Source organism: Seriola lalandi, unplaced genomic scaffold (genome assembly GCF_002814215.2).
Source record: "Seriola lalandi dorsalis isolate HSWRI2012SDOR001 ecotype SW California unplaced genomic scaffold, Sedor1 jcf7180002054374, whole genome shotgun sequence".
Classification (NCBI taxonomy): domain Eukaryota; kingdom Metazoa; phylum Chordata; class Actinopteri; order Carangiformes; family Carangidae; genus Seriola; species Seriola lalandi.
In genome coordinates, this window is record NW_019524927.1 from 85452 (window position 1) to 111088 (window position 25637).

The 25637-nt window shown below is 41.7% G+C and overlaps 1 protein-coding gene across 5 annotated transcripts in view; it reads right to left on the reverse strand.

Moving 5' to 3' along the window:
* Nucleotides 1–25637, reverse strand: part of ppp1r9a (protein phosphatase 1, regulatory subunit 9A) — a 51890-nt gene that overhangs the window by 21381 nt on the left and 4872 nt on the right. For all 5 annotated transcript variants that reach the window (XR_015437420.1, XM_023408841.2, XM_023408840.2 and 2 more), the window contains exons 2-6: nt 22842–24372; nt 11095–11227; nt 10026–10146; nt 5611–5715; nt 540–675 (exon numbers count right to left, since the gene is read on the reverse strand). Coding sequence is in view for 4 of the 5 variants with exons in the window: in XM_023408841.2 (XP_023264609.1) it covers nt 540–675; nt 5611–5715; nt 10026–10146; nt 11095–11227; nt 22842–24230 (1884 nt within the window). In the remaining variant the exon portion in view is untranslated. The remainder of the gene's footprint in view (nt 1–539; nt 676–5610; nt 5716–10025; nt 10147–11094; nt 11228–22841; nt 24373–25637) is intronic.

A 25637-nucleotide genomic window follows, 5' to 3' on the forward strand; every position in this document is an offset into this window, starting at 1 on the left:
ACACACACACACACACACACACACACGAAAAGCATGAGTTGCAGGGCCATGAGCTCAGTGTCTGGTGGATTAAACGTGCTGTGAATAAACAGCAGAATCAGACTGGGAAACGCTGAGTGATGCTTTCTAGGACTGAAGCTCACATGGTATCCTCTTAGTGTGTGTGTGTGTCTCTGTATGAGAGAGTGTTTTGTGTGCTAGCGTCAGAGCCTACTGTCAGTCAGTTTTATGGAGTTAATAAGCTAAAACTTCAAGTCAACTGTCATGAAAAAGAGGCTTCTTTACATTAATGACAACAATTTTTCCAATGTAATATCATCTCTAAGAAGTGTGCACACTAAGCGCTGATGAACCTCAAAGCTTCATTAACGCAAGTTCAAAGAATCTGTTCTTCAAATTGAGTGAGTGGTATATCACCCTACTTGTAACCACTCTTGTCTATAAGGTACGTAATTTCATATCGTCTATCCATAATTCTTTGTTCCACCTTTAATAGCGTAGCATCCTGTACAGTGGCCAGGGGTGTCTGTGGTCATTACCTCGTCATCATCAGCATCATAGTGTGCGTACTGCTGCTCCAGCAGCTCTCTCTGTCGCCTCTCCTGCTCCAGGGTCTGCTGGATCAGAGTGGCCACCTCACTCTGCTGGCCCGGACGCTCTCGGCCAATCACAAACCTGCAAAAACAGGCATTGTTTTAGACAACACAGCCTTCATATACGATTGGAAAAACTGACATTTACATGAGAATTTTGATTTCTGGAATAAACAATTATATAGAAGATTTAAGATATTAAAATGTGTCTTCTTTTCATTCCTTTCTTTCTTTCTTTTGTATGCTTTTGGTAAAGAGAAAAACAAAAGAAAGAAAAACTAGATCTATGCCTCCACCAAGTAGAAGGAAATACAGTCACTACCTCCCCTTCTGTTCCTGAGTTACAGCACTGAATAATGGCCAGAAGTGTTTTTGCAGAACATCCTATTAGACATTTGTGTTAGACTGTGTCATAATAAGTTCTTATGGCTAACACATGTTTTGTGACATCAGGTTGACAACCAAAATCTAATCAATTCATCATTGAGTCCGAGTGAACCAAATTTAAAAAAATTCCATCAAGGTGTTACAGAGATATCTCATTCACGAGAATGGGACGGACAGACAGACCGACCGACAGATGGACAACCTGAAAACATAATACCTATTGTCTATCACCAGTGCGGAGGTATAAAAAGAAAATCTGCTTCTAAATCAAAGTGTTGCTAGAGGAAATGAAAGGACTTATGGGAAATGTAGTCTCTGATAAATGCAAAAAAAAAACCCAAAACATTGATCTAAGCCCTATTTGATTATGTTAACAGACACGCTCACACTGTGCTATAAATGTTTAAAAATGGGACAGTAACTTTGAATAAATGAAAAAAAAAAATCACAGATTTTAGACTTACAAATAGATATCTGATAGTTTTAACTCATAAGCATGTTTTATTTGCCAAACCTCTGCCCAAATTTCTTGTTTTCTGTCTATTTTCTTATAGTGGTGTGTATTTGTGCAGAGAGTTTACCACAGTAATCACTGTTTGACTGCAGCAAGGTCCACAGACACATAGCAACGACAGCAATATCTGCTGACGTATCAGGGCAGGGCAGGGCAGGGAGACGGGACACACATAATAATGTGAGAAGACGGTCGGCTCGGCCAGGCAGCCTGTTATTATCCTGGCATGGAACTAAATGGAGAAAGCCACTGACTGTGCCTCCAAGCCACTGACTACTAACTACTGTAGTTGAACATGGGATAGCTACAGTACATTTCACATTCAGAAAAGAATGAGGAAGATAAGGAGAAAGAGGAGAAGATGATGTTTGAGAAACTGACAAATGTGCTCACTTCATCCAAAAATGCTGCATTCCTCTAAATTGCGTGTGTGTAAGTGAAGGAGAGACATCCTAGATTCAAGAGCACAGTTTAGATGATCATACATCTAAAATAAAAAGAGAAGTGGCAGAACAGTGTGTTCCTCCCTCCTTGGTAACTTCACTGCCAACAATGGCTCTGTCATTGAGAGTAAAATTCATAATATCATCTCTAATGTATTCTTCTCGTAATTCTGATAAAAGCAAGCACCGATGGATCAGAATTTCTCTGACCTATTCCAGGAAATTTCCAAGCCAGCAGGGGCCCTATTACTCTGTAAATATGAGCATGCTCCTATCAGCTGTATGTGTGTGAGTTAGTGTGTTAGAGTGAGAGAGGGAGACGGACAGAAAGAGAGAGAGAGAGTGGATTCGAGATAGGGCCTAATCAAGTGAATTCAGTTCCCGAGAGCTCTTTCATATATTTCTAAAGGCGATGTAGAAAAGGCCTTACGCTCCAGCAGAGAGGCGTATTTGATCTACATGAGAAGGAACAACCGAAGGGCAGGACAGAGAGAGTACGTAAAAAAGAAGAGATCTAGAGAGGGCCCCGGCTAAGTAGTGTACTGGAACGAGCCTTTGGACAGCAAGGAGGTCTGAGGAGCAGCTGACCTGGAAATAGCCTTTCTCCTCACGCATGGGGAGTATGTCTTGGTGCCTCCATGCATCCCGCTGTTCTGGGGCTGCCACACACAGCGCTGCTTCAGCTCAACTGCAGAAACCTTCACTACTGATCTCATTTGCTCCGATTAATACAGACATGCCTTGTGTTAAATATACAGTATGATGCAGGAGCTTCATTTAAAAAAAAAAAAAAAAGAAAAGGAGGGAGAGCTACAGGACATGTGTCTTCTCCACTAGGTAGTACTGGGTTGACGGCCGTTTGAGGATGTCAGTACATATTCATACATAACAGACATGACTGGTCAACCCCAGTCGAGATGGGTTATCTATTATATTTAAGGTCATCCAGAGATTTCCTCTTCATTTAGTGTTTTATGGTAAACTGGTAGATGATAGTAAAGGATAAAGATACTATTATTGTGTAATTTTCTTATCTTTAACAAATCCCATTAAAGAGAACAAAATCAATGTGGTAGTGTATCTATTAACCCTTACTGATTTTTTTATATAGAAGATGTAGTTTTTCTTTTTTTAAATGCTCAATAAATTCCTGGAACAGCTGGGCACTTTTAGTAAACGCTACTCAAACGAGAGCAAGTAGTGCACTTTCTGGGGCCTATTTTCAGCTGCAGACTAATACACATTTGGTGTTCTCATGAGTATTTACGGCAGTAGGACGGCGTGCGTGCAACTGACTAAAAATAAACTATGTACCCATGCTCATCATAATGAAGGAACATGTCACCCGGTGCAACAGTGTGGCTCATTGATGCGTTAACCTTTTTTTTTTTTTTTTTTTTGGATAACAATGGAAATCTGTGGCACAGAGGAATAAACTAATATCAGGCTTTGGCTACACAAACAATACATTTAGTTTTATTGTATTGTATTGTTTGTACTGTTAGTTTTGGTTCTTTTAATGGGATTTGGTGACAATATGATAAATATATATATATATATATATATATATATATATATATATATATATATATATATATGTATACACACACATATCTTCTTTTAAAACTGGGAAGAAGAATCAGTGGATTGAGGTGAAAATAATTAGAATGAATGGTTTTATGTGTCACAATTAAATTAGTAATGGGTGTGTGTTCTGGAGGAAATGTATTTTGTAAAGGGAAAACAGCTATAAACTCATGTCAGCATGGCCTCTTTAGACAATTAGCACGAGTGCATTTAAAGCCAATAAAGGTGCATTATGCCATGTTGGGCTAAGATTAGGTCTAAATCCAGTAACTATCTTCTGTAAATGAAACAAAGCCATGCATCTTATGTTTTATTTTATGTTACTGAATGCATATTTCTGTTGTGTTTCCCTTGAGGTGATGTGTATAACACTATTTTATATAGTCAGAGGGCTGAGGGGAAACTTCTGACTAAAACCTGGAGGATTTGCTGCTGGAGGTCAGGGTTAAATATAGCTAAAATGGCAAATCTAGGACAGTTGGCCATAAAACCTCTGGTGATCAGACAGAGAGAGGGAAGGATTTACCGAGGATGAGGAGGAGGAGGGTGGTGGTGGAGTGAGTGGGTGAGATGTGATGGAGGAAGATTGAAATAGTGAGAGAGGAGAGAGGAGTGAAAACAGGTCTGGTGATTCTGGGAGAAATAATAGTGAGTAGCGACAATTATCATCACAGCTTGTTAAAACATTATCACAGTGTTGTATTATCATATGTTAGATTTAAAGTATTAACATTTATACAGTGTAATATGTCAAGATATTTAATAGGCAGATTAGCTTTCTGCATTTCTCACTAATTTATTTATACATAGATTGATGGACAGTTGACAGGTGGAGCCCTTTCAAGGCTACCTCACCTCTAGTGCCACATCTGGGTATGAGGAAAAACCCCCATTGTCAATATTAGTTCAGCAAACAGCATCTGTCTGTTGTGATACTGTTGGGCATGTCTTTGTTCAGCCACCGGCTTTTCCCCGGGCACAGTAGCCTCCACACCACCATTTATCTTTCCACAGCTGAGTCCCGTAGAGAACGTGGTGACCAGAACAGGCCTGAGGTTGAAAACCACACTGAGGCCTCTGGATTATTCAATAGTGATATAACAGCTGTGTCTATGAATGGACTGATGGACCACAGTTAAGTCAAGTAGAAGCATGACAAAGAAGACGAGGGACAGTGACAGAAAGGAAAAGTAAAAAGAGGAGTCAGAGAGGGCAGACAAGAGCAGACAATGCAGCACACATCACTAAACCATACAACCATACAACCAACCATACAAGAGCAAGAAACAACTGAAATCTGAGATGGCAGGCTCACAGAGTTGCCAAGAACAGCGCTTGCTCTCCAAATCAAAGCCAAAGCCTTCCTGCCATGCTGTGTGTGTGCGTGTGTGTGTGTGTGTGTGTGTGCGTGTGTGTGTGTGTGTGTGTGTGTGCTGTCTGCTCCACATTGCTCTAAGTGGACCCCTTCCAAAAACAGCTAAACTGTCAAACATGGAAGACTTCTGTCACATATTGCGTCCCTACATCTTCACCTATCTCAGATATGATAATGAAGCTAAAGGGCCTGCCAAATAAAACCTTACTGAGTGAGGCTGCTTAAGTGGCTGTTCTGCAGCTTCTGCACCGTGACAGCAGCACAAGCAGCTTCAGCACATGGTGGTTGTGAAAAGTGAAGACGAGAGACGTCACACGTCATGCCTGAATTTCAAAGACATTTTTAGAGGCTGTTAGGAATTATGTGTGGCACTGTACGATGGCAGTCTGGTCCTTGGGGCTTATAACATTTGACACACTTTGGTTTCTATAATCTCATAGTAATCCAAGGGTCTTCATCAGTGGCTGAGAAAAATTGAAAAAGTGTTATGATGTATGCAATGAAAAAAAAATCTAATTTAATCCACAGTGAGTCTTAAATCATATTTTACGTTTAAGTTGAAAATCTTTAGCTACATATTTGCACTTGGGTTCAATCCCATTCACTTTGTTCTGATATTTGTCCTAAATGATATCTCACTGTTTTAATAATAATGACCTGACCTCAGCAGCAGGAGTTTTTATGTTGTTTGTGCTTGTGTGTGTTTCTTACCGAACCACTCCTGATGTGTTCCTGAGGACAGAGGCAGCAAAGCTCTGGGTGACGCCCACCAGACTGGTCCCATCCACCTCCACGATCTGGTCATTCACCTTTATCCTGATGCAGACACGGATGAAAAGTGTCATTGTGAGTCCACACATCTGTGTGTACCTGTGAGCTGAAAGTGATACTGATGTAGCTCGCACACAGTGTCCTTCTTGAAAATAACTGTGTCCAGTGGTCCACAAGAATAAACATCAAAATACATTGTGCCTGATGCAGGAGAACTAAGGGACAAACAAACTGGCTTATCATGCATATTCACATTATTTTCCACATAACAACAGTGCCAGACTCTCTTTTGGTCACAAATTTCCACTGTGATAGTTCCAGACTATTGCCTAACCAAGAGACAGAAGAGATGAGGCTCAAAACAAACTAGGAGGGCTAACTAGCATTTTGCCCTGAGCCACAACACAGATAGCATTTCTGCTCTCTCATTTCGTCCAACGAGACGAAGAGAGGACACCTCAGTTCTTAAATAAATAAATAAAATTCCTGATGATCCACTATTCATGACAGCCGAATTGTGAACAAATCACTTAAAAGAGCAACCTCGCTAAATATTCAATTTAAATCTGCATAAAAACCAGACTTAAAAGGAATCTGAATCTGAGTTTCGAATAATTTCTTCATCATATGATTAAAGCGAAAAATTACTTTCATCATTTTTCAACGAACAGCTCCACTGCAAAGGTCCTGCTTCTATTTGGTCCAAGTAATATCTGGAATGGCAGCATAACTCCACCAAGGCCAAACTATCCTACACATGTCTGCCCATCTATTATAATTGAAAAATAAAAACAAAAAGGAAGTAGTCTGATTACATGAATGAATATTTTGTCATGAAACACAATGATCATAAGATCCATGCATTTTTCCTGAGAAACTGATGAAAGTGTTGGAAAAAATGCCCCATCTCACAATCTTAAGGAAAGTGATAAAAACATTTCTGGATCCACCCTCTAACTGGAACGGCTCCAGAATGTAATGGGTTCTTCCCTGGACCATCTCCCATCCCTGCACCAAGTGCAAATTGGTTCAGTACTTATTGCATAACCCTGCTGACAAATAAGCAAACAAATCAACAAACAAAAAAACATGGGTAAAAACATAACGGTAATAACATGAAAAAAGCCTGCAAAAATGAAAGACTTCAATATCTACAGACAATTTAACAACACTTTGTTCTTGTGTAATTATCACATAGAGACAGAGATTGATGACACACACATTTATCCTGTTTTAGAGAAACAAATTTTGTCTCGTGCACAGTTTCTGAATATAATGGAATACATTCTCTACAGGTGCAAATCTCTATGAATGCTGGAGTCTGAGCACCATTTTGCCACTAACCGATGAAAACCTCTTAACTCAATTTTTCTTGATGCATGATGCTCAGCTTATCTAGAGTTGCACTTGCATAAACATGATAGACTCACAAAAGACAGATTTAAATTAAGGAACGGATGCAGAAGAGGCTGAGATATCCTTTCTTTTAGTACCTTGAGTGGATTAAGCTCCAAAAACTGCAAAGTCAAAATCAACCGCAGTAACCAGTGTTCTTTCCGTCTGTCACGACACTCAGCAGCTGCAGAGCAGGATTAAATAGGACCATGACACCCAACACATCAAACAGAGCTGTCATGAGATGCATAGAGGCACATCAGTCTGTCAGGTAGACAGAGAGCGAGCTGGTGGTCTGTCACTGAGCAGCTCAGATGCTTTTCTGACCTTCACAGCTCCTAACATCTTAATCTGGCTTTATGTGGCTGAGGCCGGCATCTGCCAAGCAAAGCCAGTAAGAAAAACCAACACACACAAACAACAAAGGAAGATAATGCAAGTAAATCAAAATAAACATACATGCATGCACACACACACACACACACACACACACACACATGTACACACACATCTCAGCACAGTGCACACACATCAAGGGTCATCAGCACTAGATGTAACAGTGAGCCACAGCAAAGCCCATCTATCTGTCTGCTTGTGAGTGTGTGTCTGTGTGCGTCAGACCATTCAGTCAGACTCAACAAGAGAGAGAGAGAGCCCTATAGCTGGAGAGGTAATGATGGAAGGAAATTACATTCTGGCTATTGACTCCTCCCCCGTGAGTGTGAGAATGCGTGTGAGTGTTAGCACTTAAGAGGGCAAATGAATGTGCCCAAGTTAGACAATATTTATTGTTACCAAGACACCATTATCCCAAGTCTTCATTTTATTTCTGTCATATTGTGATCAAAGTTTATTGTGAAATGTATCATGAGGATGATTCCTTTTCCATCATCTCATTCAGGTACGAATCCTCATGTTTAAACACAACATAAAGCTGAACTACACTAACAAAACATTTTAAAAAGATGCCAAGATGAAATATTTCTCCTCGTTCTCCTGCGCTTGCGTGTTTGTGGAAAGGTCAGTGTCAAATGGGATCAAAGCTGAGACTGAACTGAACTGTAAATGGGTTTTTACAGTAGGTCTGACTACATGTATTATAACGATGTGGTATTTTCTTCATCCCAAGAATCTCCTAAAATAAATGTTCAATGATGCTTTAGGTACAATAAAAGATAAACAGTTCATAATATACATGGGTTACAGGACTGGACTGCACAATGTGACTACCTAAAATTAAGTGAATATATGTCAACTAAATAAATGTTAATTATGAATATTTATTGTATATTCTGCACATATGTGCAGTTCAAATAGAAAATATGCAGGCTACAACAAAACAAGACTTAGAGTGTACAGCGATGCTAGCAGCTCTGTGAGGCTGTACGGTGGTGCTAACGTCTGCATGCTAACATGCTCATGATGACAATGCATGCTGAAGTTTTGCAGGCATAATGCTTAATAGGTTCTTAGTCTTAATCTTAATTCAGTGTGTTAACACGCTAACACTTGCTAACTTCTGGATCATTGTTATTTTCACTTTGCGATATTTCATATGAATCCATACAATAGTTTCTGAGACATTTTAGCTCAGACCAAAGTGGTGGACTGACCATGAATCTACAAATTAAGTAAAAATAGTTTCACAAGAACAACACAGGTCCTGTCTTTTGAGTCATGCATTCATTCATTATTAACAAATCAGCTATTATATTGGACAGATTGTGGAGAACTGAGGAGCAGTAATGTAAAACTTTGTTCATCTTAAATAAAAGAGAGAAAGGCTAAAATCTACAGTCGTAGAATCTTATTGGACTTGAACTTGAGCACAGCCTTCCTCTGATCTTCTCAACTTTTCATACTTCTCCCACTCACTGAGGGAAATTAGACTTTTTCATGTCAGTGCAACTGTCATCTTAGAACAGGCTCAACTTTTCTCACTTTTGAACTAGCTGGTTTTTTTTTCTTCCTCTCTCACTCCTCCTCTCCTCCGTCTCTCTGCTCACTACATTTTAACTAATCTCACTCTCATGTTTATGAAAAAGGAAGCCCCGGCTTTTATATAAAAGAAATAAAATTATCCCCTGAAGGAAACACACCTACTGCAAACAACCCCTGTGCAATAGAGCTCCCAATGTGTTTGAGGAGCTTACAGTACTTACTGCTCTATTACTGTATTGAATGGAAGTGCCTATCATTTTTTAAAATCTGTTTATGGGGAACCTGAACCACACAGACACACTAAGAGGTAGAAGCTGGTGGTTTAGCGGCAGAGAACCACAGCTCGCCTGCTGCGGAAGCTGTCGTGACCTCCTCTAGCCCTGGATGAGTGCTTACTCTGCATTGCTCACACTTTATAATGCACAAAGACACACAACACACAGACACACAGTTTCTCCTGCAAAACACACAGACACACCATCCAGGGAAATGGATAGACACACTGTGAATATAGAAGCCAATGCAAAGCAGTCTCTCATTTTACACGGACCGAATCCTGTAAACTGACACAGAATACAAGAGATATAGCACACTCTAATGCAACGTGTCTCTCACACAACGCACATACAGCACACACACATGCACAGTCCTGTGAGATTTCATGTCCCAGACTGTGTCTCTCCCAGTGGATCTAATCTGAACCCCTGCTGCTAAATCTGACAGGCACAGAGTGTGACTGTGTGTGTGTGTGTGTGTGTGTGTGTGTGTGTGTGTGTGTGTGTGTGTGTCTGTGTGTCTGTGTGTGTGTATGTTTAATGAGTGTTTGTGTATGTGAGGCAGAGAAGATGGTGGGAGAACGGAAACAAAATAGCTGATTAATTGTTGTGTGCATCTCTCTGCAAGACATGTGTGTCTTTAGTCCTGGACAGGCTGAGCTTTCATACACTCTCATCTTGCTTTAATGTTTCCAGAATCACTTAGCACCCAGAGGTGATATCCAATAAGAAAGCAGCACTCACCTGTCGTCTCTCTCAGCAGCTCCACCCTCGATGACGGTCTTGACAAAGATGCCCAGTTTCTCTAGGCCTGCATCAGCACCAACACCCATCCCGATGATACTGATCCCCAGACCATCCTCATCTGGAAACATACAGAAGACATGGTTACTGTGTGAGCATGTACAGTCCCAGACCCATAAAGTTTGGGTTCTATGTTAAAAGAGCTATATCTCCCACACAGTTCTTTCTAAATTGATGTAAACCTACTCAATATGAAGCTGAGACATGGCACTTGAATGTATTATCCATTCTTTCATTTCAGCCTGAATGTGCCAAAGCACAAATACTTGTGTCTCTATAAGAATGTGATGGGGCACAGCAGGGTTAAGGACCTCCATTTCCTAACTTTCCAATGAGCCTGGATCCACTCAATGACACCCAAAATGGCTCCTGGGGATGTGATGTCAGGTGGATCGAGGGATATGTGTAAAAATACACTCAAAGAGAAGAACAATTGATTTATTAATGGAGGAGAAGAAGAAACATTTACAATAGACACGCTGGACTTCACTTAAAGAGGAAATGTGCTAGACGGGAAATTCCCTTCCAGTGTAGCATTTGTCCATCTCCATCCTGCATTAATTATTTGCAGGTTGTTAGGGTTACATAACAGAGGGTGGATGGTGAAGTCTTAAAATGTAAAGTCAGTCTATTTCAGGCCTTTAGCCGTGTTGGATTTTCACACAGGAAAACAGGACGAGTGAAGACAATGCAACAGGAGAAAACTGTGCACTACAGTGTCTTTAAGTGTGATCTAAGGAGGTATGTAGTGAACTGCTGATTTGCAACAGGATGGTAAAGAGCAATATAATACATGTTTTAGGGTTCTCAAGGAAAGATGGGCTGGGCCAGAAATTCAGAATGGGAAAAAGGGAATTTTTAAAGACATAAATGAATAAAGTAGCAAAGAAACAGCACGGAGAGAAAGAGGAAAATAGAAATGTCTCAAAAAGATAAATCCAACATGTGGCTGATTCTGTCTTCTGGGAATGATGGGTATGATATAATATTCTTAGATTTTCTTTCCCACCTTTCTCCAGCTCCACAGGGAAGAGCTCCAGTTTCTCCACCCTCTTCTCCAGCTCGTACTCTGCGGAGGAGGCCACAGGATCCACCTCCTCATTACGTCGATCATAGTCCTCATTGGAGTAAGTGTTGAACACCTGGAAAAGAAACGCAAGGAGTTAATGGTACAGAATGGGCGGGCACAGACACACACTCAAATATAGCAGCTGGTTCACATGCCAGAGATAGAAAAGATGAAGGACCAAAGATTCACCCACCACATCGACGTGGTTCTGGTTCTTTACTTTAGTTTTTAAGGTAGATATCACACTAAGTTAAATGGCCTTAATAGAAGAAAACGATTTTGTTTAGCATAAATAAATACGTTTACAAAGTTATGCTACTTTTTTAGTATGGACAGAAGAAAATAAGAGCCTTTTGTTTCTAACCGATGTATTATCGCCACAACAAATCCAACAAAGACACACCTAAAAGCACAATTCAGCCTATTAACCTACAACAAACAGTAACATAGACAAACATAATGTGGTGATGGAGGATATAGGGATGCCTTTCTCCTCCCCTACGTGTGTAGACCTCATAGGAACCTCTCCCCCCCTTGCAAAAGTCAGCTGTCACTTCACATCTCATCCCAGCCGAGCGCTCTCTGCACTGAGGAGGGAGGAGAGGATGAGAGGAAGCTTTGCACAAGCTGGCTCAAACGTGCATGCTGTTGTCACGTCTGCGGTGCAGTGTTCTGCAGAACGCTGGCTGCTGGTGCTGAAAATAAAGGTGTGTACGGATGTGTTTATGTGGATACGTAGACATGCGTAGGCATAGGCATGCTTGGATGGTGGAATTAGAGTCTGTGTCTCTCATTCAGACACCCACACACTCACACTGATGGCAGCTGCTGTTATTAAAATCTGAAAAACTAGTGACATTTGCCACAAAGTGTTGTCTCTTAAAAAGCAAGGATTTCGAGGGAAGCATATCACACGTTTGTCTAGATGACAATGTCATTGTCAATCATCACCAAAGTTATTCACAATGCACGCAACTCATCTGTTATCACATGATACTGAACTGCTATGCATTAGATAAAAGAAATAAAATGTCACACACTGCAATGAGAACACAGATAACATCTCATCACATCTGCCCTTCTGTAGTGTCATTGAGCACGTCAGTCGCTGTCTACCAGCTCCTCAGTGCCCTGACCTCTTTGATTTGGGTGAAAGAGGAAGTATACTGTACTCTCAGTAGAGATCAATAAGGCGTCATGTCACATAACGTGTATCGATTAAAGCCTAAAGCCAGATTTATGTCAGTCACTTGGTATGTATGCGAGTAAAAAATGGAACAAGATTTCAGCTGTGTAAGGTCATGACAAATACAATAATCAATGCTGACTTCTGTTATCAATATTTCAGTATTGTTGTAACTGTGAAACACCACAATAATGAGAGCAAACAAATTCAGAGCATAAAAAATGCACGACAAATGCCAGTCAAGGTATTTGTGCTTTTAGTTACAGATTTTTCATGCTATGCTACTGCCGCTGATGGGGCATGGGTTTGACTAATGCCCTACCACATGGTAAAGATCTAAGGAGCTACAGTAAATAAATAAATGGTGCTCAGTTGAGAGGAGAGTGCCCTGGTTGTACACACAGCTTGGGCACACTGATATAGCGTGATGCTGTCAGGGTTAGTTTTTATTCTTTCCTCTGTACGAGCCAGCGTGAGCTCTATCCATGACCTCCCTGTCATCAATCATTCAGTGTGATCAACAGCCCAGCATTATTAATGCTTGCATGCACACAGACAGACACACGCACGCACGCACACACCCACGCACACACCAACATATATACATGTACATAATGTTGTGCATAGCATTACAAGAATATAAAAGTGAATATATAGGCACATGGACACGGACATTCAGCAATTAGTAAACCACATACATACACACACACCAACACGTTTATACACACCCATGTACATACTGCTGACAAATGCTAACACCAGCATTTGCACCGTCCTGGATGTCCTGGACGCAATGCTACTATTGGCAGCCGGTACACTCTCTAATGGCCTCTCTCAGTCACTGTGTGCTATCTACAAACACATTAGCATGTGGACAGTCACTTGAGAGTGTAAAAGAAAAAGAGAGAGGGGAGGTCATGAAGGGAGATGAGGACAGATGAGGGTGGGTCTGTGAGAGAAGGCAAGCGGAGAAGAGATGGTGGGGGAGCAGTGATGGAGAAAGATAAGAAAAGGGCAGGGAATGCAAAAATAAATCAGACAGAGGGACAGGCGAACATAAAAAGGCAAAGGATGGACAAGAGAGCAATGGTGACTGAAAGAGGGAGGGACAAGATAAATGAAAGAGCATGCACAGGGGAAATAAGAATTGGTGAAAGAGAAAAAGAGAGACAGACTGCACCATCAAACAGAAACCATTTATTTAAGCCTCCCAAAGCAAGGCCACGGCTTCAAAATGTCCCCTCCTTAAAGTAGAAGTGCTAGCTCAAATGTAAAGGTCAACCACAGCAGACTGATAAGTGATTCAACTCCTTTTTTCAGTCATTTTCAGGTTCACTTTGACTTGAGCAAAAAACTGAGATAGGGCATACAATATCTTCTTGTTCTCCAACTTAAAAAAAAGCACTTTTAGACTTGAAGTAACAGAGGAGAGATAAGGGAAGAAAAAAAAGATAGTAAGAGAGAATGTGAGATGGTGAATGTGTTTAACCTAGGCAGTGTGGCAGGATACTGCTGCCTGCTGCTTGTATCAATATAGAGAGATGGCCAGACTACAAGACCAGGCAATGCAGCTGCAAACACAAGTCTGACTGCTATTAGGGAAAAGAGTTAGAAAAAAAAGTTATTACTTGCCTTTCACAAGATGCACAGTGTGGAGACAGAATCATGGAACAACACTGTCTGCATGTGGGGACACACCCCAAGAGACTAAATAAAACTTGACAGCGTCAACAAATGTAATATGACGCGTATCAATGTGTTGACCCACATAATCCAATAAACTGATCCCCTGGAAACAGCAATGTCAGAGCATTCAAACCTTATCTGCTTTAATAACTGTGTGAAATCTGTGTCCTCATCACGTCAAGATGAACAAACAGCTACAAATTTCTACATTCAAAAATCTAAATCTGAAATGTCTATTTGTGGATTACATCATGACAAAGCACGTGGAGATCACAAAGTCCGTTTGAGATGAGAACCTGTAAATGCACCCATCATCTTACTGCACCTTTCATTGACATGTCACCCCCGATCCACCAACTAACTCAGACACACACAGACTGTATAGTGCAGTACACACGCAGACACACCTCTTTCTCTATGAGTCAGACAAAGTCAGGCAACCTCTCCTCTTTCTTTTTGTCATTCCTCACTGTATCAACCAATATCTCTTCTTTTCCCCCTGCTTATCTTCACACTCATCGATGCCTGTGACACACACACACACACACACACACACACACACACACACACACACACACACACTTTTGCTTTTTTTCTCCAATAGTAAAACCCCTTACAGCAGAGCTATTGGTGCTTAAGTGCAGACAGCAGTTCTGCTTGGGTGTGACATTTTTCTTGTTATCTGATCTCCAGGCCCCCGCGGGAGGTTGGATAAAGTTTGGTTTTAGTCTTCTGAAATGCAGTTTTATTGACATTTGTTGGACGCTGCTGTGACTCTGCAGATGCCTGGACGCTCTCAGCGACTGACTTCAGTAAAGCCCGAGCCCTCTTAGTCGGTTTAAATGCCTCTCTCTGTGTTTGTTGTAAGGGTGTCTGAGTGTGTATGCTGAAAGTGCACATCAGATATTTGCACGATAACAACAGGAGTGCATATGCATTTAGGCTGTGTGTATGTGTGTCAAGCCAACTGAAAGTTCATTGCAGGTAAAAGTCTGCAGATTCAAGCGTGCATACATGGCAAGCTGGTGTAATGAGTCAAGATTCATCTCACTGGCTATGCTGCTGGATGACACCACTTCAGCCACATCATGTCTGGCTGTCTGTCAGTACATCACTCTGTCTGGATAGCTGTTCGGCTGGCCTGATGGCTCCCCTTTGGGACAGAGGAGCAGGGGTTGGTCAAGGGCCTGCTAAACTACAGGAGAGAAAAGAGGATGAGGAAGACAACAGAACGTAGAGATAATGCTGGATAAGAAAAAGGTAAAAAAGAAAAAGAGAGAGAGAAAAACTGAAAGTGAGGAGGGGGCAGCAGAAGGAGAGAGGAAAAGGGTGGGCTCGGACAAAGAAAGGGACAGATGAGGGGACACAAGAAGAAATGCAAGAAGCTTTAAGATGATAAGAAAAAGGAGGGGTAGTAACTGAAAAAGAAGAATCCAGTTAACAGAGAATGGGAGGCAATATCCACTGAGAGAGAAACAGAATGACTCATATGATTCATGGGTTAGAGCAGCAACAGACAGTGAGGCTATTGAAGAGTGAAACAGGCAATAAGAGAGAAATAAAGAAAAGAACATTAAAAAAAAAAAAGACAAAGCTGAGACAAAGCTGAGGAGCAGGCAAAGCTGGGGGTAATTTGCTTCAGGCTTGTTTGAGCCCTTGCCTCTGATGTCACGGCGTGGTGCCCAAGCCCGGCCAACCACCTCTAAAGGTATTAAACTGGGCCTTTGGCGTGTCGGTGCCAGTGCTGCTGCCTGCCCTGCGCTTTCCAGACAGTGGATGCTGCCCAGGGCAAAAGGAGACGGGAAAACCCAGGAGAAATGTTCCTATTGCTGTGGTACGAGCCCAGCAAACCCTGCAGTGGATTAACTACATCCTGGCACACGCGCACACACACGCACACACACACACGCACGCACACACACGCACACAGTTTGTTTCTGCTGCGACAGCTCAGCACATTTAAATTCTATTACTTCTACCTGTGGCCGTCTACCCACACACGCACACACAACACCGGGCCGGAGAGCTGACAGGTGCTGAGGAAAGTGTCTGGATGCTAAGGGGACGAGACAGTTGCTGTTGATGGGAATGAACTCAAGCCTTGCAAGAACAGACCGAGACTGACAGATATGATGATGTGGAGATGGGAAAAGGACAGAGTGAAAAAAGAGAGACACAAACACAAACATTCAGTGTATGGCTCTAAATAAATGAGAGTGAGAATGTATAGGAGTTTACAGTCAATTCAAGCCCAAATGTTCTGTCATCTTGACGTACAGCACATTCGCCCCTCGTCTGAGGAAGTGACTTTTGACACGTCGGGGAATGCCATGATCTTACAAGTCAGCAATTCTTTTTTTAACTTCAGATGGAGCTTCTGCTTACAGAGTCGACACACACTGTTCATACAGTACAAGACAAACATTGCCAAGATGTTCTCTTTGAAATGTAATTCAGATTTATTTTCAGGGTTGTGTTTTTACTCCAGATGATGAAACTCAGCTCAGCTTTTTGTAGCCAGGTTGTGTTTTTTTCTTTTAATCAAGAATGCACTTCAGTCCACAGATTATGGCACAATCACACTGGGTGCCATGACTCCCACCTACAAACCAAATCATGGGCCAACTACAGAACGACAGACACAGAAAGTGAGGGGGGTGGCGGTGGGGGGGTGGGGCTACAGATTTAAACAGGGGGCAGAGAGTTGTAAACAACTGCAAGTGAATGACTGCAGACAATACCCTGCTTTATGTTATGCCTTGGTCATATACAGAGGGTGGGAGGCTGGGATCACAACTAAGGCCGCAACAACACGTTGCTTGTTACAGCGCTGATGCTCTAAGGCCCACTTGCTATGCTATGTAATTCATTAGGCTGCAACAATGACTAGGCAGAGTCTGGGACCATATTTCTACACAGCATAATAACCACTCTGTATGATCTGGACTGTTGCGAATGTGGCACAGATCTTTAAAACTATCATAGCCACAACAAAAAACAGTCTAAGGGCTGATAATTCGGCATTTGATTAAGCGTACGTTCAGACAGTTCACCTAATCATGCTCCTGACTCACTGTAAACAAGGACATGGTGACTGTGCAGCACTCTGAACCTTCCTCAGCAACGACTGAGCAAACACTGAGAACACTGTGTCACTGAGACTCTCTCTGTTCAGTTTTTTACCACAATAAAAACTGGCAATGCACTGATGATATCATTAGCAGGGGACCAAAATTGCATAGGTGGGGGCTGGATGATGGCTCATGACACAGTCCACTGTGTGGTAACTGACCAGACTAAAAAAACCGCAAGGCACTTCTCGCCTTTCCTGGATCATTAAAAATGCATCCCCCAGGGAGGATCGGGTGGCACCGAAACAAGCAAACAAAAACACCGCTGCATTAATAATGGAGTGACTACGCTACATGCACGCACAAATACGCACATACCCAACACCCAAGTCTGGAGTAGTTGTACCTGTCAGGGATAAGAGAGGAAGGAAAAATCATTTTCCTCTTCCATTTATAGCTGGACTGTTAGAAGAAAACACATCATTTCATCGGATGGTTTGAGCTGAATTTTAATGTACAATCCGTAAGAAGACTGGAGGATTGTTTATGCTGACCTTTCAACTCAAATTTCTGCAGTGCATAATAATATATAAAGTCACATAAGTTTCAACAGTACTAGGTCATCTGTAAGGAATCTACAATATTTAGTCAAGATTTTCGGTTTAGCCTCCCTAAAAGAAGCTTAACCAAAATACCAGACTGTCGTTGTGAGTGAGCTCAGCCGCTGTTTTTGCTGGTCTAACCAAAATGTCAGCGGTTATATAGCTGCTGTCGCAGGGTGTTAGAACTCTCTCCCAACAAAACCCTGTTCCCTCCCATTATACCCAGCCACAGCTCGCATAACTCGGAAGTAGACAGCCAGCTTCCCCCAGCTCGCAGAGGGAAAACATCAGAATTTAGGGCACAAAGAAGAAGATTTGGATACTGAAGAATGTAACAACTGAAATATGTACAGATACAGAATGTTATGTAAGCAAATAATGTGGCAGAATACCATTTACGAGTTGTGTTGATGACGAGACTGACTCGTCCATTGAGAATGGTTGGAAAAAGAGGTTTTATCTGAAGCACCATCCACCAGACGAAGGAGGCTAAGCTGTAGCAATGCTGTTGCAGACTTAAATTCTATTTACAAATGACATTGCCGAAATCCATGTCAGTATTGGTTCCAAAACTCAAGAAATGTTGCACATATATCATCAGCCAGAAAGACAGACTGCCCTAAAGTACAGTAATCCTTTCCATCAGAAAATACGGTCAGAAAGTTCCTGGCTGGAGGCCATCTAATTTCAACTTGTGAAGCATAAGACTGTATTAGGTGATGCTCCAGATAAGGAAGATGTTAAAATCACACAGATGTTTACTGTTGAAGCATGTGGATAACGAAATTGTTGAATTTGAACTACCACGTACAGTAGTGAGGACAGGTCAGAAGTTACATCCTGGCAAGAAGCTGGGAGCCTCCACTGTCATGTACTGTATTAAGGACAGTCATATGAGTGCCCAAATCTTCAAGCGAAGTTACCGTCTCTTAATGCCTGACAAGTCTGAAGAGAGCAACTGGGATGGTGTAAGTTGGAAATTTCTTTCTTTGTAGGCATCAGCGACTTTGTCTCTATGTTCTGCTCCAGTAAAGTACAAGATCAGTCCCTCAACTGGTTTGATGTACTGCAGCGTGAAATGCAAACCAGCATATGAGAGAAAGTACACTTTCACAGGAAATATGTGTAGATTGTTTCTGCAACTAAATATTCGTTGTAGAATCTCACCCACAAGCATGAAGATATCACTGAGGAAAATGAGTCAGTGACCTCACATCACCCAGAGCATAAGTCATGCCCTTTTGATACAGGGAACTAAATCTACAAATTAGCTACATAAGACACAGACATTTGTTCCCCATAGAATAAGAATGAACACAACCACCCAATCCATGCTGCAGGACAACACCTCAGTAAAAATATCTGGTGAAAGATTTTCATAAAAATATACAAAATTTTGCAGCTATACAACCACTTCCACAGTTTATGGCCTTTAGCTCAGATCCATGCTACTGAGCATTCCTCTAACAAAGCAGACGCAGAATCTAATGGACAAAATGCCAGTCACTTTGATCCAGTAACAGACAGCATGCAGAGTGCAGGGGCTGATTTCAGAACCACTTCAGTGGCCATTTAAGCAGCACTACACTCATCACATCTGCTTAATTCCATTAAGATATCGCAACGTCTCCACTGATGAAAATGCACTGTTGCTCTACAGGTGCAAAAAGTATAAAAGACAATATAAATGCCATTCACGTAGAGAGCAGGAGAGGAAAACAAGAGACTGACACATCAGACTGCACGCAGAGGGAGAAGACTTCTACTGTCAAACTCCTGGGGTGTGGTTCAACAAAGAGAAAGAAAACACGCCGCATGCAAAGAAATCGGCAACAAGTGAGAGATAGTTAAAAGCTTTTGGGATCAGTGCGAACTAGGCTGAAATTTTTCAATCCTGAAAGAACAAGACAAGGGAAGCAAACACTGACTCAGATGTATTTGATGCCCTCAGATTAAACACTGTATTCTCTGTGTCACATCAGCAGCACAGAGCATAGCAGTCTAAGTACCAAAAGTGTGACAGAGGATTGACTCTATATACTGCCACATTAATCTATATGCTACAGACAGAAAAACCAAACGTGCGATACTAATGTCAAGGATAAGTTGCTTGAATGAACATGAGATCTGATTCTCTTCTGTAGGTCAGTGCCTACGGGAAGGAAGACCTTGGGGAGCTCACAGCAGTCACTTCTCACTGGGTCAGTCAAGACGTTACAGTGGAGTGAAAGGACGTGGAAGTAATCATTAAAAAAAAAAAAAAACCTTGTATGTGTTTTATTCACAAAACTAGGAGTGTACTCCCATGCTTGTGGCTCTGTAAAGCTGTACTAAGGCACAGCAGTGCTTTGAGCCAAATGCAAACATCAGCATGCTAAGATGCTTGCAATGACAGTGCTAAAATTTTAATGTTTAGTTGTGTTTACCATGTCACCATTGTTTAGTGTATCAGCAAGCTAACATTTGCTATTTAGTACAGACTAAGCTGAAAGAAATGTCATTAGCTTAGCAGGTATTTGGCCAAAAACCAAAGTACTGGACAAAGAGATTGAAAATTCTTGAGATCATCAAAGTTATTACGATTCATCGTAAGGAAAACTTGAATATCTGAGACAAAATTAAATGACAATCTATCCAATAGCTGTTGAGATATTTCACTGAAAGCCACAAGTGCGAACCTCATTGCAATGATGTCAAGATATTTCACAGGATAAGTGAAAACTTTGACCTGCTGGTGGTGCTAACACAAAAGTCAGGAAATCACCAAAGTGAGTGATTTCTCCTTTTTTTCACTTAAAGCCAAAAATGTCAATCTGATGGTGGCAGTAGATGAAAAGCCAGGTGATCATCAGCCAGTGACATTTATCTTCTGGTGACTAGGGCATGTCTGAAACAAAACTGGTTGTGTATCATCTTCTCCGTGTGGCTGCCATGATGATTTCTGAATTAATTAAGCCTTCAAAGCTGGGATGTTGAAATGATTTATCCGCTTTACAGGGCAGGACTGAAAAATATTACATGAAGAGGAGGGAACGTTAAGTATTAGATTATAAGATGGCAGTTCTTTTTCAAGGCCTTCTCTGTAGTCTCCTCCCACAGGGGTCAAGCTGGACTCGTGCAGGGCCGAGCACTGAGAAAATAGCTTTGTCTCTTTCACTATATAGACGAACAAAAGACAGAACCCTGTTTGTTCCTCGCGTACAGAGAGGAGGGGGGTGTGTGCTGGAGAAGTGGGAGGGGTGCATGTCTAATTGTGCGTGTGCGTCTGTGTAAAGGGGGGGGCGGGGGGGGGGCGTTGCCCCTTTTAATATTCCATATGATGAACGAGCGTCGGTCCTTTTCATAGACAACAGAAGCCTTGAATCAACAGACAACAGAGCAGCAGATTCCCCACCTGCTCAATTTAAATGGGACAACAAGTTCTACAGTTCTCAAATTCACTATGTAGTAAAAATAATCTTCTCTAAATCTATCCCAAGAAAAGCCTTTTTTTTAATCAAAAATAGATACTGTGCATATAATATGCTATTAGTTCAAGGAATTAGAAAACACATAAACTTATTACATTTGATGCTATCTTCGAGCCAGAAAATATAAGGCATGAATCATCATCAATAACTTATTAAAATATAATGAACAAAGTGTTCACATTTCATTTGAAAGATTGCATATCCTTGCGTAAATGTGCACTTTCGATTTCCATGCACGTGAGGTTGAGTCCTGAGAGGGAGGAAAGGAGAAAAAAGTAAAAGGACCCACTGCAGAGACAGTACAGCGTAATTAGTGAGCCAACATCACATTTTCTCCCGAGAATAACTGGGCTAATTGTTCTGGTTCGTTACAGCATGTTAATAAGATTGATCCTCAACCTGTGGAATGTTTGTGTTAGCTCCAAATCTTTCAATCATATGATCAGTCGCTAAATCACAACTGTACTTTGATCATACACACATCAAGTGTATGTCAACAAGCTAAAAATCTCAAAAATAAACACTGATTTCACTGACAAATTAAACAAAAAGGATGAAAAGGAACAGAACGAACTAAAGCATGTTGTTTATTACTACAAACATTAAGCTTATTGATTCCAAATGCTTGAGGATAAAGGCTAAAAAAATAATCTTCCAAATCCATCTTCCCAATCCACAAACAACACTGGCTGCATTGTGTCCAACTTGGCACTGAAAACCTGATAAAACTAAGGCATATGATACAACAAAGATTGTGGTAAAGCTATTTCTATTTATTGAAAAAAAAAAATTAAAGAAAATTGGCTTGTTACCAGGGAGACTACACTCTGTGGGAACTGGGAATTATCACCATTAAAAACCTTATTGTGATGTGATTACCACCTCTCCCTCCCCTGTGAAAACCCCATAGGATGAATGGTAAAAATGCATGTAATCTCTAGCTATATGTCTGGTGATATAATTGAGCATAGTGGTCACAGTAAGGTTACATATTAGACACACACAAGGTACATTATATATCTGTATACTATATATACAATATATTTGATAGATTCATATAGACTCTGCCACTGTATTATACAAAACATCCTCATCAAACAGTTAAATAAATGAGTTCCTGACCTAAAAGATGGTAATGGGACTGCTTGAGAAAAACAAACACAACATCTTGTGTGAAAACTGTGTGGGTGCAGAACCAGCATGACTAACACATGCACAGATGTTATGCTCATGAACACGTCAATTTCCCAGAGGGCGATGCTTTGACCCTCAGTCTCTGCAGCACGAAATAGCTACAACCCTTGCCATCAGAAAGCAACAGAAACAACATATGATAATTTATCTACCATATAGCAGAACATATCAAAGGAAGGAAATGTGAAATGACAGCACACTTTAAAGGTCGAGGATAGAGATTACTGATATCAGATAATTTTTCATGATAATATGACCTCATAAAAATATATGTAAGGACAGCAAATCTAACCACGAGTAGTTCAATGCTAACTATTATTACAAGCCCATAAAAAGGAAGCTCTGAATACAATATTAGCTCTTTGTTGTTTTAACCTACTTTTGATAAGAGCTGCACAAGGGCTTTTATGTTGGATTGTGTTCAGAGTGTTTACACAATTTAGGCTTCCACAACAGTTTTGTACGGCACCTGACTTACTGTAATGGGAAAAGTGCTGAAGCGAATCTTTCTCTTTGGAGGGATGTCCTCTTTGTTTTCTTCTGGAAGACCAGGAATCTCTGTCAGATCAGAGCCCGGGTCGTAGACAATATCCTCGTCGTCTCCATAAAGGTCATCCTCAGGATCCGTGCAGCTTTCACCCCAACCCTGGTAACAGGCGTCCCCGTCTGCGTTAAAAACCACACGCTCATTCCCAGTGTATTCCTCATCGGGTTCCTCCACCTGGTCATTGGGAGATTCATGGGGCTTGTCTTCTCTTGAACCACCTCCATCTTCCTGGCTTTCAGCTGGTGTAGTTGGGGTTGGCAGGGGCTCTGGAGTGGCATCTTCGAAAGCTTTGTTGGTAATCACGGCATCATCTGTAGGTTTTGAGGTTTTGGACACTCCTAGATCCTCAGCATGTTTTCTTGTTTCTGAAGGTTTCTCCTCTTCTTCACAAGAACCATTGAGATGGCTTCCATTGGTGGTAGCCCCAGAAAGGTGCCGTCGATCTCCGCCCATCGTCTCAACGTTGTCTGCTTTGTCTTCGGCTTCCTCCTCTTGTGGAACTGGTTTCACCCCCGCTGTCTCTTCCCCGGGACTGGGGCTCAAGAGGTCCTCAGAGGACGAAGATGTGGGAACCTTTCCCCCTATCCTGCTCCGGTAGTTTCCACAAACAGGAGACTGTCGTGAATCATCCTCACTGACATCACCTCCATGGCGGTGGAATCCGTCTGGTGAGTAGAGGGCTCGCCTACTGACTCCTCTGTAGGACACACCCTGGTTGTGGTGGTCAGCATTTTCAAAAACAGCACTGAGCTGACTGACAGTCGGTGAGGATGCCTCTGTTCTGGAGCAAAGCGAGTCCAAGGAGTCCGTACTGCCTCGATTGGACCTGGCCCCTCGCCAGTCATCAAGGTGCTCATGGGAACCTCTTTTATCACGTCCGTAGGGAAAGACTGGTGATTGGGACTGGTCACGTGACTGCTGCTCAAACAGCTTCCTGGTTTCAGAGAACTTTGCTCCAGCGCCTCCAACCCTTTCAGCTGACGAGGAATGCTGGAGTTTGATCACTGAGCCATCAGCCTTGTTGATGAAGTTGGTGGGCTTGACCAGCTTTTGTGGCGAAGAATCTTCTCGACCCCTTGTCTTAGATGCTGAATTTTCCGAGCCCATCTGCATGAACATGTCCTTAATGCGGCTGACATGGCTGCCATACTGACGACCCCTTGGTTGTTTCCGCTCAAGGTCTTTGGGCTTTGAGTCTCCATCTTTCTGAGGCTGGTCAAAGGCCTTCTTGAGTGCCTGAAACTCAGCCCGGTAAGCATTACGGTGGGGGGAGGCACTCCGGAGGCTGGTCCTCTCCCCCGAGGCCTCCGTCTTCAGCATGATGTTGTCTCTGGATGCAGAGGAGATGTCAGCATTGCCGTGGCCTCATTAGAACGTGGGAGTGAGGAGTCAAGTTTGCCCTACTGCAGCGCTGCCTAATCTTTCAAAGATGATGTTTTAGTTCTTTTAGGCCCATTCACACCTGTGAAGATAAAGAATTTGTTAAAATAGAAGCATTTTGTAAAACTAAGAGATTATGTGAGTTCAAGAGAGATAACTATTTAACCATGAACATAATGAGATCACTTTAACTGAAAGTGGCACTTTCACATTAAAATGATGATTACAGAGCTAGAGAAGAGATAAATTCCACCTTCCATCAATAACACTATTCAGAAACGTGTGAAATAAAAAAGCTCTTAGTACAAGAGAACTACTTGTGAAAGCCGACTGGCCTCTAAAAGCACTGTGATGAAGTTGTCTATTCAGCACTACTGTGCTGTTTACCTTCTCAAATCAATGCTGTACACCTCAGTGTAAAGATGTGATCTCTTTGTGTTTAAAATTATGTTATACCGTTTTCCCCCTCTCCCCGTCACTCTGTTTTCTATAGTGAGCTGTGACCCATGTACACTGCCACATCCCGCAGCTTTCCAAACCATCACTGACATTATGTTGGGTCCTATTAAATGTCAGCACTCAAACAAAGCAATGCATGGTAGTTTGAACCTTTACTGCACAGAGAAAATGTTGTTGAATGCACCAAAAGATGCAACATTTCACGAACATTAAGACTTGCAGTTTAAATGTTGAGTCTATGTCTCTGCCCTCTGCCCACCATAATACAGTGTTAGTGCAGGTTAGCAGGCTAGTATGGTAGTTAAATATTACATACCTACAGCCAGTACTATTTAATGCTGTTTGAAAATGCATTTCAAAGAGAGGGGAATGAAATATGACACAATAAAGTCAAATTAAAATCATTAATCTAAGTTGTAGTGAAACCCACAGCCTGGGCGGTATGGATGCAGTAGCAGCAATGGCTCAAACCTAAATGTCCTGGTTCAGTATTCAGTATTCACCATGCTGGACTCTTTCTGGTCTATAACACATATGTGAAATCGTTGGGCAAAAAAAATCCGTTTGAACTTGAGGAACAGCCTGTGCTGCTTCGGAGGGTATTGGACAGAGGAAAATAAAGTTAAGAGGTGATGGATGAATTTGAGGCTTTAACGTTGTGTCAGTGGGATCAGACAAACAGGCAGAGCCGCACATCAGCCACACCGCACACAACATGATGACAGCTCAGGTTTACCGCTTCTCACACTGTTTACCATGTATTTATTTAAATGTGTCCCCTTGTACAGATTTCTGAGGGGGCAACAACTGATCTTTCTCAATAATTGCCCCAAAAAAAACCAAACAAAAAAAAACAAGTTAACTGTTTACCACAAACCACAGCGATGT